A 19,105-nucleotide genomic window follows, 5' to 3' on the forward strand; every position below is an offset into this window, starting at 1 on the left:
TGCGTTGCGTGTGCAGGTTGTTTAGACTAATTTGCACAGAAGGTGTTGGATTTGAAAAATATTACTGAAATCACAATACGTTGTAGAGTAACAGGGTGCAGTGCTTTTGAATTTATGGGACTGCAGAACAAGTCAAGATTTACAGATTATCAATGTGATGCCGCTTTACATTCCTCCCTATTGCTACTCATTTTAGCCCATTTTCATTGTAAAATCGTCTTTATTTTTGTGGCCAATGTTTGGTACAAATACTCGGGCAGTGTCAAATGTAACTAAAATTGTTGCATTCAAGAACATCTGCTTATCTCAATTCTGTACAATGATGAGCCCTGCTCCTAATTTAAAATGGGAACTTGGCTGCCTCAATAAATGATTGAAGACTCTAATTTCTACAACTTTTTAATATATTGTTCAGGACTTATCCAAGTGTGTGGGGCATTTGAATCATTCTGTTAAATTAAAAAATACTACACAGTGGCTCTTTTCATGTGCAAGAGGTTATATTTGTCAGAAAAATGTGATTATAATTACCTAGACGTGGTAAGGGAACAGATATTAAAGAAATAAGGTAAATGAGACTCCAGAAATTACTGTCACACATGCCTCCTCCATTAAGAAAACATGAATGAATTTGGAGGCTTCTTTCAGTTCATTTACTTCCTGACCTACCATTGAGTCCTATTTTTGACCAATGGGGCTGCATCCAGCAGGAGTTCATTGCCTCACTACACAACCACAGCAGTGCTGGAGAGGAGTGCAAATCAAAGCAACCATATTGACTGTTAAAACAAAACCATTGATTCCGCCTTCTTAGAAATGTGATGAACTGGATCAATAACACTGCACAGCTACTATTTTTGACTGATAATTTAAAGTAACAGCTGACTTTCTAAGTGCTTCTGGAAAAGAGCTGATTTATGTTTTTGCCTTGAAATACGTTTAACGCTTACATAGTGTAATACATCCAATTTTAGCGAACTAATACTTAGTCATCTCACAAACTGTCTCTTTTTTTTCTCAGCCATGGAGGGACTTGCCTAAAGAGGATCCAACATAGTTAAAAACTTTTTGACTTTTTTTTCCGTGTCAATTTTGAGACATCTTCCCCAATAAGTCTCCCTTTTCCATCACCATGGCTGAGAAGCTTGGACCAGAAGGGCTCAAGCCCACCAATATCCAAACCGCTCCCTCCCTGCCCCCAGAGCCCATCGACATCATCCGCACCAAAGCCCGCTCCCGTAGAGTCCGCCTTAACGTTGGGGGTCTGAACCACGAAGTCCTATGGCGGACCCTGGACAGGTTACCCAGGACCCGGCTCGGCAAGCTTCGCGACTGCAACACCCACGACTCCCTGATGGAAGTCTGCGACGACTACAGCCTGAACGAAAACGAATACTTCTTCGACCGGCACCCGGGGGCCTTCACCTCCATTCTGAACTTTTACCGCACGGGCAAATTACACATGATGGAGGAGATGTGTGCCCTTTCTTTTGGCCAGGAGTTGGACTACTGGGGGATTGACGAGATCTACCTGGAGTCCTGCTGCCAGGCCCGTTACCACCAGAAGAAAGAGCAGATGAATGAGGAGCTGCGCAGGGAGGCGGAGACAATGAGGGAGAGGGAGGGAGAGATAGAGTTTGACAACACCTGCTGCCCAGACAAGAGGAAGAAGCTGTGGGATCTCCTGGAGAAGCCCGGCTCCTCAGTGGCTGCCAAGGTAGGGAACCGAAACTGGAAGTGCGATCACACCGCCCCCATCTCACATTTCCTGATCACATTCAAAGCCGAACACTCTGCCTTGATCATATCACATTACAAGCACACGTATTAAAGGCCTACTCCCACCTGTAAAGAAATAACCACGAGTTCATCAGTTTGAATCTTAAACAGACGTGCACTGTACTCTCGTCGGGTTCCTTGTACCATCTGTCTGCTTTCCATCTTTGTCAGTGGCAACAGTTGTTTGTGATGGATTAAATATAGAGAAAGCTGCAGCATTTGTGTTACAATTTGTGTGGATGGAATGGATGGAACAGAAGCAGAAGATGAGGAGTTGAAGTAGGTGTGTGATGTGCAAGAATTGTAAAATAAGATTTATACTGCTGGCGGTGCTAAATTAGTAGTGGAATCACTACAGGGGCTAGATTTAGACTATTTGCTTTGACAAAATAATTGGTGGGTGCGTCAGCTTGTACTAGTGTTGCTTTCTTTGTAGGGATAAAGTAAGTCGGTGTAGATCTGTCAAGTCTCTGTTCTCGTGCAGTGCCATTAAGTGTCTGTGTTCCTCGCTGAGTCAGCGAAATGACAGGACGCTGTCAAAAGTTTGTTGCAGGTGCATCAATGAACACTGTTGATTCTGGAGCTGTTTAGTATACTAACTTTGAGACAATGCACGCTGTTTGATGAGGTAGTCATCGATGCTTCTCCCCATGTGCCACGTGTTTAGATGACTGCTGCATCAGTCGTGTGCCGTTTTCATTCGTACACGATGAATCTTTAAACAAATCCGATGACGGCGTAGCAATGTCCAGGCTGTCCCTGGTAACATGATGACATCTCTTTTGACTCCTCCTAATCCCAACCCCACTCGGACTTGCTCCCCAACTAGGTGGGTCACCCGTAATGAAATCCAATCACTGGCAATTTACCTTTGGTCTCCAGTATCCTGATCTCATCATCGTGGTAGTGCAGGGCAGGGCCGGGTTTATATTCCATGTCAGGATATATTTGAGTCAGCATAAACCCAGTGTCCTGTGTGTGTGTGTGTGTGTGTGTGTGTGTGTGTGTGTGGATGTGATCATCCTCTCTGTGGGATATCAGAGATCTCATGATGTGTTCTACGTGTGGTGCAGTGTTGAGGCAGTTCTGAAATCCTGCTAGTAGTGCAGTATTCAGCTTTGAAAATGGCAAAAAATATGGTGACAATACTGATTACAGAAGTTTCAGATCACTTTATAAGGCTGCTATACATCTCTTCCCTTCCTGTATTAGTCCTGCATGGCTTGTTTACCTAGCATCAACCAGTGATTTGTGATTGACAAGGATCCCGCCTCAGCTTCATAATTGTATTCCGCCTGCAGCTGTATATCACAGGAATCCATAATAAGGAGGTCGCCTCTATCTAATTCAAGGCAAAATCAGGTGACAGCGGTGGGGTGATTTGATAAGCTCTGTGATATTTAAAATGATCTACCTCCTCAATGCAGTCGCCGTCATTCTCCAGAAGCACTTGAGTTTTGCTGACCTGTTCACTATCGTGTGGGGGAAGCCTGAGAAACCTTAAAGGGAAATCCCACCCTAATTCAAATTGACATTCCACTTTGTGCTCTACGTGGAGAACTTGGAATGTGACTCTTAATGGCTCACCCTTGCGATCGCACCGAGGTTATCTGCAGCTGAGAGAACATTTGGAAATGGACTGCCGGGGGCCGTCAGATGGCAGCTCCCCGAGGTCAGGGAAACCTTTTATGGGGCATGCATTGTGCAGTGAGAACCCTTGAAAGCCCTTAACCAAGGAAATGCCATTACTGGGCTGGTACACAGCCATGCGCTTTCATACAACGCAACCTGAGCCCTTTGTCAAATGCAATCACAGAGTCTTCTGGCATACACACATTCTCTCTCCCTCTCTGTCTTTTTCTCTCACTTCCTTTCTCTTGCACTGCCGTAATCAGATATTAGAGGCCATTGTGCTGCTATATAGCACCTATGGCCCTCTCTGCCCTTAAATAAAGGTTATGCATGAGAGGACTGACCTTTTCAGCAGGGTCAATCAGGCTGGGATTACATTCATCAGCTATAACAGTCGTGCATGCATTGGCAGTACGGGCGAGGGTTAGGCAAGCCCTGAGAGAGAGAGAGAGAGAGAGAGAGAGAGAGAGAGATGTTAGAGATGCAGTCATGTAAGTTACGCCTCGGGATGCTGAGCTGGATCTTTGCAAACATTTTCTAATGAATAATGAATGAAATGGTCAAAACAAAAAGGACACTGGCTAATGCAGTGGCTTCTTTGTGTTACTTCGTGTCTCATGGTTGAGTGCCCCCCGTTGTGAGAGGAGGAGGGGGGGGGACTTGGTTTGTGTTCAGTTTTATCTGGTGCGTGGCTTGTCACAGGTGACCCTCCAGGTCCCAGGATCCTGCAAGCCCTTGTGCTCTATGTGTACACCTACAGGGATATTTTGGACCTGAAATATGTTTTGGAAACTTTTTTTTTGAAAATACAATTACAAAAAAAGGCCTTTCTTAACATCTCCGTTCTGTTAAGAGTATCTCCACAGCTTATAGCCACTGGTAAAATACTGTCGTGTGCTATTAAATTATACAAGATTAGGGTGGCACTCGTGTTTAGAAAAGAACATCACATGGATGTTGCCGTCGTTTGCTTACTGTGGGCTATAATTTCTATTAATCCAGTAGAACGTTTCATCCTTGATATTGAGCCAGAAGGATTTGTGCTGCCCTGACCCTCTTTTGTTTACAATGAGTCACGAGTGTAGTTGTACAGCAAATACACTTAGCACAAGCTCATAAAAGGAAGTCATATCCAAATTGCCGGAGTGCTGTAAGGAGTCTGACATACAGTGACTTTTCCCTGCGTGAATAGATGACCGCCATTCCTGCAAAGATGGATCTTGGTTCATATAACTTGTATGCGGCCTCCTGCGCCCCTTCATCTCTCTGCTGTTTTCCTCGCGGGGTGAAAGCTGAATTGTAAACTTGCCCACCGCTCCATCATGGAAGCGGTGATATGAGACTGCATTGGTATTCATTGTGGTGTTTTTACATTGGGCCCATTGTAGTAGCCTGCCTTAGTGTTTCCACTGGAGGCGTCTTTCGTCAACGTGACGGGAAATGTAATTAGATGCATTTCTTTCAGGTAAGCACAAAGATATGCAAACAGCGTGTAATAAATATCCGGACCCAACCGTTTGCTAGACAATTACTGATTTAGTTAGAGCTTCCACATTAACATATGAGTCACGCTGTCTTCCTGGCATCACAAATTAATTTCCAGGTGTTACATGGAATGCCTACAGTGCTCAGTTGTAATATATGTAAAGCGTAGTTTGCAATAGCAGCATCTCTTTATTTTTGATTAGTGTTCATGCAAAGCTTCTAGGTATGAAAACATTTCCCTCTCCAGGGGTTTCTTCACTTTAGAGTCCTTCCAGTCTGGGCAGTCTGGGAAAATACCGGCAGAGGATTCAGAGCATTTTAATGAGATCAATGTTTCTACTTGCCAGACATTTCAAGTTGGGTTTTCCATCTCCCCCCTCCTCTCTACATCAGCCATGTCCAGCCTCCTGCGTGCTCCTAATGTGGATGTGCACCATTACTCTCCCTTTATCTAATAATCCAGTCAAGCTAGTGGGAATGCTGAGCAATGGGCCTGTATGGGTGCAGACTCCAGCTCTTTGGTCCTCCCACGCTCGGAGGCAACCAAAGTCAGTCCACCGACCGCAGACACTGTTCACGATGATGACATAATAGCATAATACGGTACTGTAACAGACACCTCAAATGGCAATATTTTTGTCATTCAGGTCTTCATGCGCAATACACCATTTTGTTTTTGTTTATTAATTTGCTGAATCAGTGAGAGCAAATTCAGTGAGCACACTGTAACTCCACAGCTGCCTGTCGTTTCAAATCACTGCAGACAGCCTCTAAATCTCCATTCGTCTGTTTCCTTCCAGGCTCTTATAGCACTGAAGCAAAGCATTTGGCTCTTGTGTGTGCCTATTGATGTAGTTTCTGATAGTGGGAGAGTCAAAAAATAGAGGGAAGCGGGGAAAGTGATGGCGAGTCCTTTAGTCAGCGTTCAGTCAAATATTCTGTCCAGTTGAAGCAGCAGGTCTGCGCCCTTGTGTTTCATTATCAGCCTTTCATCTCTGCATGGATTGTGGTCAGTCTTCAGAGGGCTAAATCGATACGCATTGGCATTTTATGGGAAATGTTCAGCTTGTTACTTTCGCTTATTTTTTGATGCAGACGTGAAATCAAATTTGGGTGTTTGTGGGTCATAAACCTGTCACGGTGATGCCTCCGTGCAGGAAGCAGAGCCGCTGATAACAACGCCACCCTGTTGGAGTTATCGTTTAACCACATTATCATATTTGGCTTTTAGCAAGTTATCAGGATGCATTAAAAAAAAGGTTGGAGCGTCATTTAGGTAGAGCACACCATCTTCCCTCCTGCAGCCTCCTAGTTACATAAGTCCTTCACTGCGCCTCTAATCAGTACAGCCTAGCATTCAGGCAGCAGCACCTAAATCCTCTTTACCCTGCAATCATAATCAGATAAGACAGAACCTCCTAGATTATAGGTGGCATGAGTTCTTATAGTCCCTGCATGGGCAGAGGCAGCAGCATTCATCATCTGGATCTAACAGGCCACACTTTAACCCAGTACCGCTGCTCACTGCTGCCTTTCTTCTCTCTACAGAAGTCACCTGCAACACAAGTCTTATCTTAAGTGGAAATCAGTTCTGTAATGGTTCAGATCACAAATAGTTATTATGTAACATTGGGGTTGAAATGATAGTGAAAGTGCCTTCACAATGCACTCTGGTGTCAGTATCATAACGTGTATACTCTAGCTGTTTCATTTGTTTAAAGCGTTTGTAACGGTGCCTTCTATTGTTTTCATGAAAAGTGTCTGATTTGTTGTATGGACTCACTAGTTTGTTCTGCTATTTACTCTCTCTAAACACAAATCTCCTCATATGGACAGCAAACTGCTCTAGTGGTGTAAGCAGTGGGTAGAGCACTTTCCACTCAGTTGGTGCTGTTTGAATATATGGTTATGTTACTAAGCAGCAAATATCAACTTTCATAACAATCGCGCTGCACGCTTACTGGGATTGTACTATCTGTTGGCTGTGAACCACTGAGATCACTTTAAGATCTATGGACTGATGTCTCGTAGCTCAGTTTTACACTTGCATTTGATTCCTGATATAGTTGATAGACCACTGTGTGTAAAAATAGAAATGTGTGTGCCAAATAATACACAAGGGGAACATTAAATCAGCAGTTCATATCATAAAAGCATTTCTTACTGCCTGTGTCTGATTATCTGTCACTGTTAAGAGGCAGACTTGATCTCATTTGGGTTTTCCAGCCGAGGTATCCCAAGGTCATGTTTTAAATGAAGTGGAGGTTAGGAAACTGCAGCCCTTTATTGATCTGACTAAAGCAATGTGTCTGTGAGTTGCACCCGCAGAGTTGAAAAGGAATTGGAAGTGAAGCGAAGGAAGTTGTTGAAGATGAACCAGGTGGAGCCATCGATGCTGCTGACCCTTAAAATGGATCTGTTGAAACCATGGCGTTGTACATTTTGTATAATTCCACACATGGTCATTGATTAATGTTTGCAGTGATTGCAAATCACACGTTCATCCTCTTCTCTCCTTTTGCTTTGCTTTGCACAAATAATCCGCTGCTGCTTTTTTTCCATCCATTTTCATGATTACCAGTGCGAACTTGCATGCAAAGGAATTGCAGTCTGGATGCAGCTTACCGGCAATGGTGTCCCTACAGAGCCCCCACTGGCCTGTCTAAAGGCGTATAGCACTTGACCATTCATGTGGCGATTCATGAATAAAGACATCATTAAGTGAAACTCATACAGTACGTTATTCGCACACTTTAAGGAATAGAGATGGGAGAGAACAACAGGCACAACTGGATTCAGTGGAACTTAAGTGGAACAAGAAAAACTCACTTGAGCACAAGTCTAATATAAACAACATGGCCAATACAAGCCAAGGCTAATGAGTGGCCAGATGGTGTGAGAAGCCTGATGGCTGAAACCTCATTAGTAATTCTACTGTCATCCCCAGAATACACCCTCACATTTCCTAAGTGAGCAAAGCTGCTATGACAAAGGCTACAACTAAGAATTATTTTCTTAATCAGTTAATCTGTCAAGTAATCGTTTAGTATAAATGATGTTCATTTTCCAGAGCCCCAGATGAGATCTTAAAATAACTTCTTTTGTCTGACCAACAGTCCAAAGATTATTTTTTAATGACATGAAAGATAAAAAAGCAGCACTTTCTCATTACTCAAAAGCCAGAATTAGTGGACTTGAATGATTAACCAATTATGATTCCTGTCACTTAACTAATAAATGTCTCAATACCTCTACATACCTATGTTGCTCTCTCCTGAGCTCGTACGTGAAGTAAGTAAAATAAGGAGGCAGCGGAAACCAGCTGTGAACAAAACAGATGTTTTCACGTTTCAAGTTGAGGTGGCTATCTTGTTCGCAAACAGTTTGCCATTTACACATCCAGCACAGATGGAGCAACATTAGCATTAATTAGGAGTTGTGTTTGTGTCTACCCGATGGATGTAAGTCCAATAGCTCTGTTTTGGTCTCCACCAACTCCTGAGGGAGATATCTGGCTATTCATCTGCTAACTGCTCCGCTATGTTCACCAGCTACTCGCTAACTTCATCTGTCCGCCGTTTGGTGCTGAGCAGGTGGCGTACAATAACACTTTTTTTTTTATTGAAAACAATGCTATGAGGGCTGTTAGAGGGAAACAAAAGATGCTGAGTAAAAAGATGCTAAAAGCTCCATAGAGCTATGGGGAACTGCAGATTCAGGAGTTAATTCTCTGTGGGTTCATCACTAGCAATAGTATTTAGAGAAAAACATGAATTTTTGCCACTTTGAGTAAGCACTACTCATTACCCTACCCATTTCTTGTTGCACACATCATGCCTGTTCAGCCTGCAAAAAGCCCAGGAGATGAAAATAGACATAAAGCTCCAGGTTTGAGCACCGTCAAAGCGTGACATAAATCCCACTGAAGGCTGGGTGTGGCTGTGGACCAGCAGTGAGCAGCGCTGGGCGGCACTGCCAGCTTGAGTGACACTCCGGGTAAGAGGCTAATGTGTTCCTTCCTCCTCTTGCCTTCCTCATCTCCCCCCACTGTCCCCTTGCTCATTACCTCCACCGCTGCCTCGTGAGGTCGGATCGCCCTGTCTTCTGCGGTTGTCCTCGTCCCAGAAGGCATCAGAAATAGGGATGTAGAGACTATGGATGCTGGCGGGAAGAGAGACATCATTCTAAACACTGTGAACATCAGGTTTCTATTATGTGCTTCAGTGAACCCCCCCTTCGCACACAAACACACATTATGTACTCTCGGCATGTGTCTTCCACAAGTCTGCACAAACATAGAATAGTACACACATTATGCCCTTCATAAGTACGGCAAAAGAACGGACGTGCCCATATGCAGACGCACACACACACACACACACCTCTTGATCTGACAGCCTTCAAATACTGCTGAGCCAGCTATCTGAGGGTGCCACAACACAGTGAGTGCCACACTGTTGTCCCCCTCACTCTCTCTTTCAATATCCCTCACCTCCTTTCCCTGTACCACCACAGCAGCTTTCATAGCCTCCTTTTACATTCACTTTCTTTTTTTTTTCATCACCATCGCCCTGCAGTCCTCAATTTCCCCTTATAACTGCGGCCTCCTGCGCCCCTTCATCTCTCTGCTGTTTTCCTCGCGGGGTGAAAGCTGAATTGTGAACTTGCCCACCGCTCCATCATGGAAGCGGTGATATGAGACTGCATTGGTATTCATTGTGGTGTTTTTACATTGGGCCCTTTATCAATCATGTTTTTGATTCAGTACCGGTGGTCGGAGAGGTACTTCCGCAGGGGGTGTCCCCTTCCTGCAGCGCAGAGGTGCTCTTCCGCTCCTCAATAACATGCGCTAAATAAACGAACAACGCAGACACGTTGAAAAACGGCGCAAAAGTCCTCGCTAACAAAAGGGGATATCCTTTGGAGTCCCGGCAGTCTCCCCTGACCAAGAAAAACCCTCCAAGGAGCTCTGGAAAGGGAAAAAAAAAAAGAATGTGTAATCAACTTCATTCTACTTGTTTCCTCGGAAATGCCGTGTTTGCTTAGTTTCCATGGTGACCGTGGTGGGCCTGCCATGGTGACTTATCGACACCCAAGGAGCAATTCATCTCTATACAGGCTGTGTGAGAGGCAGAGCAGCTGGTACCTCAGCCCCCACAAATAACCCCTTATGCAAATGTACGGGGAACACTTATCAGCACAGCTCAGGTCTCACTAAACTGCCCTCAGATTGTATGCTTTGTCACCGGGATGATTTGCTTTGGTCTTTGGTACTTCTCTGTTTTGTGTAACGTCTCCTCAATGCTTCAATACTGACACTGAAATGACCTGCTTTCGTGCGGCGGAGATGAGTTCACACACAGTCATATTCGGCGCAGGAGCTGCTGTTTTTTTATATGATGAGCAGGATGTACCTTTGATTTTGATTGCTACGAGATGGAAGAATCTTTTTTTGTCCAAGTTCAAGTTGGGTTTGTGTTCATGTGACGAAAAGAAGGAACAATGGTGTCTCTGCCCGGCTCTCCATCTCCAGGCCGATCACATGGGTCTCCAGAGCATCAGCAGCAGAACAGGGAATTGGTTTTGTCGGGTATAAGGCATTAATTATAAACCTCTGCTCTACGACAGAGACTCTGAGGACATATAAGTGAAAGGAGACAGATAGCGCGGGTTAGTTAGAGGTTCAGAAGGGTTAAAGACACTTGTTAGCTATTACCCCATGGATACTGGGTGACAAAGCAGAAGCTCTTCTATCCTATTTTTGCTCCTCCGTAGGACCGCCTCCGTTTCCATGCATTGTCTTGCCCTCTTTCTCACTTCACTTTTCTCTTGCGTCACCATGCTGTTGGCGTCACTGTGGGCTGTGCTGCCAGCTGTTTGCTGTCTCCCCGCACCCCGGGAAGTGACAGAAGAAATTATTATATTTCGTGCTTTTTGACGTGTGTGTGGGCCTCCCGCGTCTTCTGCTGAACCACGGGAGTTCTTCAGTGCTGACCACAGTAACTCTGCCTGGCTTCAAATGCTTTAATCCACCTTACATTTTGGTTCTCCTATATCTGACATCCATAATGCAAGAGGTTCATCTTAAATAGTGTATTCTCATATTCAGTCATAAAAGTTTAAGCACAACATTTAACAATTTCTGCCCACGGCAGGAGATATTTCTGCTCTAAGAGTTTCTTTAATTGAATTGTCTTGAGATATGTTCCAGTGTCTGTTGTTCAGTCCAACACTTTGGTTCAGACGGAAATATCTCAACTACAGATATCCATGATGTCCAGAGAATGAATGGCGATTTCTTTGGTGATACCCTGATTATCTATAGCGCCACCAGCAGGTCACAATTTTAAGTTGTCCAAATGCCTTTTAAAATGACATTCCCATCAGCCCTAGCTGTACATAGGTTTTACTGCTAATTAGTAAATGTTAGCATGCTGACATGCTAAACAAAGATGGCGAACATGGTAAACATTGCTTAACATCAGCATATTAGCGTTTTCATTGAGAGCATGTTAGCATGCTGACGTTAGCGTTACAACTAACTTCACTAGTCTTAAAACACAAATTACATTTATTTCAGGAGTTATTTTGATTAGAAACAGGTGAAAAATATCATGTTGCATTACACCATATTGTTTAGGATTTAACAAAAGTTTGAATTAAATTTTGTGCTGTTCCTCTAAAAAGCAGCGTCCCTGACAGTAATTGAAATCTTTATGTAGCTAAAGGTCACAGCATAATCCTCCTAACAGCAGCTTGTGAAACTTTAGCTAAAAATTAACAACCGTATATGTTCTCTCCATTCCATTCATCCTTCATGCCATTCAGTTTTTTTATCAAAGCCATTCATAAAACCACTAAATCAGCGAAACGCATCATTAAATGTGCACTCAGCTGCAGCTGTCCATCTGTGTGTCTGGTGAGACGAGGTGACAAGAGGTATTGATACCTTCAGCTCCCTAGTGTGATCGTAACCAGCTTACTGCCACTGGATGAAAAGACGCGGCTGGCCGGAGGGCACACAGGGATGAAGAGCACGTGCTCCATGTCAGCGTCAGGAAGCCAAGCAATGGGCCAAAGGATCAGCATCTGACACACCCGAAAGGTCATTCGGCCTTCTGCTTTTCTCGGGTGTGCCGTGTGTGTAGATGTGGGTCTGGTCACCCGTCTGTAGTCAAGACGTATGAGTCCACGAAGTTTAAAAATGACCGGTCTCTCCGGACATTTCCTGGTGTTGTCAGAGATATCACAGCAACGATGTTGTTTGAGTTTTTATCGGTTGCTGCCAGCTAAAGAAGGATCTGTCCTCCATTATTGCAGGATCAGGGAAGATTTTGGTCTGTTGGGTGTTGACATTTGGTTGAAGCCTTGCCAATCGATAGGATGACTCAGGTATTGACCGCTGTGTTGAAAGGCCCAACTGTCTGGTTGTATTTCAGAGTACAAGGCTGTGTAGTATGTGCAGTGTCAACCAAGAAACAACATCGACCTACCACACCATGGTTGTACCGATGCCTGTTACCGTGTTTCTGATATTTGCTGTTTCACTCTCTCGACTCCAGCTGATGTTGTGTATTTATGTCTGGATTTATTTATTTTTTCTGAACTTGGTGCTACTTTTACAGCCGCTCAGCTCTTTTCTTGATGCGATTCACCTTCAGTGACTCACTGGTAAGTATATTCTCTTCATACCCTTCATTGATTATGCACATCTCTGGTGGGAAATATGCTTGTTTACCTTTTCTTCTCTGCCTTCATCTTACCTCAGTGTCCTCCAATCATTTACCCTTGCTCCCATATCACTCGTATCCTCTTAAGTCTCCTCTCTATTCTTTCATACAAAACTAACAAACATATATGGCACTTCTCCCACCTAAATGTATTTAATTTACAATGCATGCTGGGATATGAATCAGCCATACCCACTGGATGTCCATGGACCCAGACTGGCCGCTGCTTCTGGAATTGACCCAACTAAAGATTTTTAAAGTATACTTGTTTTGCAATAAATCCCCCTTAAGTAGCGTGACAGTATCTAAAGGCCACCTAGCACTCTTAAGCATCCCTAGTTTTCGCCTCCTATTCAAAGGTATTGAATAAGGTGCCTGAATGCGAATAACAATACTAATGTTGATGGATGACTGTTGACACAAGGCAAAGTAGTACCGGCCTTTGCCACGTTTCCAGTGTTGCTATTCTCGCCTTTTTGAGTGGTTGCTTTCACCCACTCTACAGTCCGTAGTCTCGCTCTATTTTTCTCACCCTAATACCGCTTTAAAACTGCATTAATGTTGCCATAAAAGTAAAGTTATGCCACAGATATACACAGATAGACATCATTAGGCTTAGCATTATAAAGTCTTAACATTTAAACGCAGATGTAAAGGAAAGCTCACTTCTAAAAATACCAACAAGGCGGCCAGTCTCACCACTTTTCAACACACCGAGCGAGAGTAAGCAGCAGTGTGTGCAATCATGTGGAGAATAAAACCGGAAAATCTCGATTTTAATCTTCACTGGTTAATATCTGGGAATACAGGAAGAGATTAGGAGGTCTCATTTAGACATATAGCTGTATTGTGAATGGGTAAAAGCTCATGCGGATTATAAAGCAAAGTATTAAATCGGGTAAGGATATGAATCATCCACCCTTGGATGCATGATTCATCTCCTCTGGTATTACTTCAATATGTATTTATTCCCTTTCATCACATGTCACAGCTGACAAAACCCTGGCCTTTAATTCTAGTTAAGACGTGGAATTTTATCAAGTGACGCACTTCCAGGGTGACCTTTGGGCTACGTGTGCCTGTGGATGTATGTCTCAGAGGTAGTCTCAAGCACACAATAGTACATACACAGACACATGTATATGCACAGACTCCACCGACTGAGAAATATTCAGATGAAGACAGATGAAAGACAGACAAGATAGCGTTGTGTCAGCTCCATTTCCACTCCTTAGGCAGCAATTTTGTTAACTTGAAAGATCACTTTCTCTCTCAGGCCGCTGAAGAAGTACAGGGATGTATTCATCACAAGATTCATATTTATCTGTATTTTTCTTGACGTGTCAATTTATTTTACGTTAATACTTATATTTATTTTTTGTATTTGTCTCATGCCGCCACTTGAGATTCACTCACTGCTCTTATATCTATCAGATTTACGGGGTTTTTTCAGCTGATGAATCTCCTCAGAGTTGGAGGAATGTGCCAGCAGAAACAGCACACACTTTGGCAGCGGAAAGTTGTGACAGAGGAATGCTGTTTATGTTTAATAGTTTAAAAGTTTAATAAATATTCATTTTAAAATGTTTACCATTGTGCTGTGTATAAGAGGTGCGCTGATTTAATCACGGCGGTGTAATTTGTCTTGCTGAACACAAGAAAATTCCACAAATTACTCTTTTCCTAATTGAAAAGCCCAAGTCTGTCTCCTTGCTAGGATTAACTCTGGTGAGAGGTATAAATACAGCCTCCTGTCTGTCTGACTGACAGACAGACAGACACACCCCCAACCTGATGTGCTGTTACCCTAATCCCCTCTGACGACACCACAGAGGACAAAATTTTACAGCCCTGTAACACAGTGTCAGCTGCGACGTCCCGTCTGCTTCCCAACGCAACAATCACACGCTCATGACGATGGCGAATCAATTAGCATTGCTGGCATATATCGGTTTAAGCTAAACAGGGCCAAAGGCCCGTGCCATTAAAACGGTTTGTCTGTTTAGCCTGTTTGATAGAAGGCCAAGCAGAGGCTTAGAGTTGTGGAGGGACGCTGTGGACGGCCCGGGGTTCATGGCCTAATCTGAAGCAATTGGCTTTTCTGTCTCCAGGCGGAACAAAAGTCAGAACATGGGCACCAACAGGTGGAGGTGAACATGTATAAAAAATGGATGTTGCTTTAACTTAAAGCTGCTTTAACCAGCCATGTAGAACATTGCTCGGACAGCATCATGCAAAGCACGTAGCAGTTCAAGTGCTCAGAAAAGTGTGGGGCTCCATTTACTAGAATAAATTAAATACCATCTCAATAGCAAATGTCAAACAAATTTAGTTTGTGGTCCTTTTGATTAAACATGAGCTCTGATTGAGCTAACGTTTTGCTGAGACAGGCTTTTCTTTTCTACGTGCTTGAATTGTATGATAATGAAATCCCCAATCTCATTAGCCATAGATATATCTGCCCCCTTGCTCTGACAAAGCACTCATTTGTATTTGGTGGCACCGGCGAGGCGCTGTTATAGAGGATTTTGATGTGAAATATTGATTGCCAGGGCATCTACTTGAATTGCAACAAAGTGCTCGCAGACATTAACAGGGAGCTTTGGCTAAAGAAGAGAAAAAGAAAGATCGAGCAAAGACAGGGAAATACCACAAGCTGAGAGAGAGAGAGAGAGAGGTGAGCGACAGTGTATCAGAGTAACAGACTGCAGCAGTTGGAGGGATAAAAGCCTATTATAAAGGAGAGCCATAGACAGCTTCACAGGGATGGTGCTTTGGTTAAGGTTGTGACTCTGTGACCATAACAGGGAGGTGGCTCCTATCCACAAGATTTTACAGATAGCTTCAGGGCTCCTCTCCTCTCCTGCTTGCAACTGCAGCCAGACCCCCTCGCAGTGTTTGTTGCTAGGCCACATACTGTGGAAGACTGAATATGGGAAAACAAAACACACCACTGAGGTACAACAATCGATAGTCCATAAATAATTTCCTAACTCTATATTTATTTGATGCTTGGTTCGATGCAAAAGTTCCATCAATATTGCTGTCAAATGGATGTTAGCTGGCGACTCCCCCCCCCTCTCTCCCGCTTGGTCACCGCAGATTGAAGTAAATGTTTAATGACCATGTGTGTTCAGCCTGCTTGGAGTGCACCACTCTATGTAAGGCACATGTTCCACTCCTGACTTGTACAGTAGCACAATAGAAACCCTGTGCATTTCCCTAACCATGAGTGTATGTACACTAATCTCCCATCTTACGTGTCTCTCCTTCTTCACGTGAACTCTGTTTCAACTGACTCTTATTTTACAGTTCAGAGTTTAGATTGTATCTCATATCTGTGTTTATGTATATACTAGACATGAGGTCATTTAGCTGACTGTGCCTAAAGTGCGACAGGGCATAATGTCCAGTGATACAAACAGAGCCGAATCAAGATATCAGGTTCAATTTGGGACTGGGACACTAAGTTGTGGACACATCAGGGAATATACAATCTGGAATGTGGGGCAGTGATTCACTGTACCTGTACCCATAATTTATTGATGCCATAAAACACCAGAACATCAATTCTTTAAATCCCTTTTTTAATTCATCTCATTAACTTCTCCATCCTGCTGCTTCATCTATTTTTCTCTTCTTTTTCTTCCCTTGATGCCAATTTTCATGGCCTCCACCCACACGCCCACCCACTATCCTCTGCTCTTCTATGTAGCAGAGAAAACTGCCCTGAATTTTAACTCCCCTGTGGAGGACACTGAATGTAACCCCTGTCATCCCAAATAGTAAGTTACGTTTAGAGCTAGTTAATATTTCATACAATTGAAATAGAGCTTTTAGACTGTGACCCTGCTTTTTTTTTTGTTCTACCCCTGAGTGAACTCTGAATGACAGAACTGCAGGCTCGTGCAGCAAGAGTGCAAGTCATCACACCACCTAATCTGACGCCACCGCGTAAGACAATTTAGGCAAATTAGCAAGTGAGCCGTGCGTGCGACGGTACTAATCTGGCATAAACATAGAGTAGGCTATTTAAAGTTCAGTTTCCACTGCGACAAGTCAAATTTAGCGCAGCTACAGAAGTGTACGGATATCACTTTATCATCCTGATAACTTAATCCCCTCTTTGTGTAGTCGTGCAAGAGACAGAGATGGAGGGGATGGAGTTGGAGGCTGGAAGGGTGTGACTGGTGTGTATTAATAAGCTCATGGAACTCTGTCTGGAGCAGAGCAAGAGGAAAATACTGCATACTTCTGGTGATACAGGAAGGTGATGGAGAGGGAATGTCTGTGGTGCACTTTAATGGACAGCGACTTGTATTTATGGACTTGGTTAAAACAGAGTTGTTGTTTTGATTATTGTTTTTTACCCAAACATTTTCAGAGAGAATAGGAAACTTGTCTGGGGAGTTGAAGCAGCTTCAAACGGAGTCAGAGGGAGTGCTCGCCTCAGATAGTGGGGTGTTTTAAATACAACACACTCCCACACAACGGCTTCCAAGAAACTGAACAACCCAGTGAAAGTGATGTTTACTTTATTCCAAAATACACTCTCAGGCTACTGGGATATGTGTACGAGGTTGTGTCTATGTGTGAGTGTGGTATCCACATTTCTCTGAGCCCTATCGCTACTCTCAGTGCCACTGATTAGCATTTCATCTCTTTTTGCTGCAGTGTTCATTTGACTATAATATAATTATGCTTGTATCCTCATGCAGGGCCGTATCATTGTCGGGCGGAGCATATTTATTGCAGCATAGGAGAGGTGAGGTGGGATGAACTGTAGCACAGAGAAAAATAAATGTTCATTTGGGGATGTAAGATATAAAGTGGGAGAGGCGTGGAGAGAAAGATTGGACGAAATAGCAGGAAGTGAAGGAGAGAACTGAGAGAAGAAAACAAGATGGTGGGATGGAGGGCGGGGGGGGGCCTAATGTGTCCTTCATGGGGTGACGCCGGACAGTAACGGCTCAGCGTGGAGCTAAATTGACTCCATTACAGGAGCAGCGCACCGGAAAGCGTCAGTGACATCACCCACCCACCCACCCATCCCAGAGAGGCAGTTACAACTCTCAGAAGGACTGATGGGAGCAGCAAATCTGCAGGATGCAGCAACCACTGTGGTTTCTGCGTGTTCACTGCTGCTTTGCTTGTTTTACACGTGACACTGGGGGAAAACATCATTTTCACTGGCGCTGGTGTAGTTTCACCTGCAGTGGAGCACCCAGGCACAGCTTGACTATGAGATAATTGACGCGTCGAGATTATTTGATAATTATGATTTGAAGATTTTGCATCAATTTTCCCATGTATCAAGTGTTGAAAAATCATCCTTATTGACATTGAGTTAAACCAGTATCTGTAAACCTCTAAGGCAACCTTGTGTGCAATTGTGTCTTCACGTCACCTTGTCGCCTTATCTCGACGCACGATCAGGTCTATGGCCTTGGTTCCACAGAAAACAGGTGCAAGTTTCTTACACACTTACACTAAAAGCAGAGCGACTAAATACAAGACGCAGTTACAATTTCTGCGCTAAATCCTACCTGCAAGCCAGGATCAACTGTCGCACACTGGAATCCTATCGGCTCACTTCCAGTGTCAGATTGCTCCTGCACAGGCTTAAGAGAAGGTCATGCTACCACAAGTATGGGAATCACATGCCATTGTGTCATGTTGCTTTGTTTATTAGTTCTCTAATACACTACACGTCTATGTTCATTAACTAAGGCGCATTATTGATACGGCGACAGACTGTGTGGTTTGTATAGATCTCTTGTGTCCCAAACCATCTCCTAATCTGGATCAATACACGTAATCTGAGGATGTTCAATTCACCTGGTTTCAAATTTTTTTTCCGTTCTGCCATTCATTTTTGCTACTTGATGCTTCACACTGTGTTCCAACTGTTGACTCATACCAATGGGGGCTTCCTCTGAGTTCACACCCTTCAGTGTTATTTATAGAGGCAGAAAAGACAAGAGGGAAGATGTAACCAAGACAACAGTGAATACTTTCACACTGGATTGGGCTGAATGGAAAAGAAAGCATACAATTATGTCTCTTCCCTTACTGCGATACAGCTGCCTGATTATAGAGACAGAACATGCACAAGCTGGTGAATACATCCAAACAGAAGCGACCGTAGAAAAGAGTGTGCAGCATGTAAACACCTTTCAGACAACAACGTCTTGTAAAATAACGTCTCGAAACCGTATCAAGTTTGTGCCAAACTTCTACGCGAGCAGTGTTGCCGTTGGCGTAGCGTGCGATCCCTGTTGTCCAAAAAACTGAGTTGTTGGCTTTGCATCATGAGCAAGGTAATGGACAACGAACAAGGGCAGAAAAATATGGTACGCACCAGCGAGCGACTGATAGGGAAGGTTAGAGGAGTAATTATGCAGCTGTATGGCGAAGTTAATTAACAGGAGCTCTTGGCAGATCAAGCGTGTATACACACAGACCACAAGATGGCCAGG

General features: G+C 43.7%; 1 protein-coding gene across 1 annotated transcript in view; it reads left to right on the forward strand.

Moving 5' to 3' along the window:
* Positions 1 to 1,132: 1,132 nt before the first annotated feature.
* Positions 1,133 to 19,105, forward strand: part of kcnb2b (potassium voltage-gated channel subfamily B member 2b) — a gene marked incomplete at both ends in the record, with an annotated part of 70,975 nt that continues 53,002 nt past the window's right edge. Inside the window, one exon of the mRNA XM_079181902.1 lies at positions 1,133 to 1,717. Coding sequence (XP_079038028.1) covers positions 1,133 to 1,717 — 585 coding nt within the window. The remainder of the gene's footprint in view (positions 1,718 to 19,105) is intronic.

The sequence above is a fragment of the Pholis gunnellus genome (assembly GCF_910591455.1).
Source record: "Pholis gunnellus genome assembly, chromosome: 20".
In the NCBI taxonomy this organism is placed as follows: Eukaryota; Metazoa; Chordata; class Actinopteri; order Perciformes; family Pholidae; genus Pholis; species Pholis gunnellus.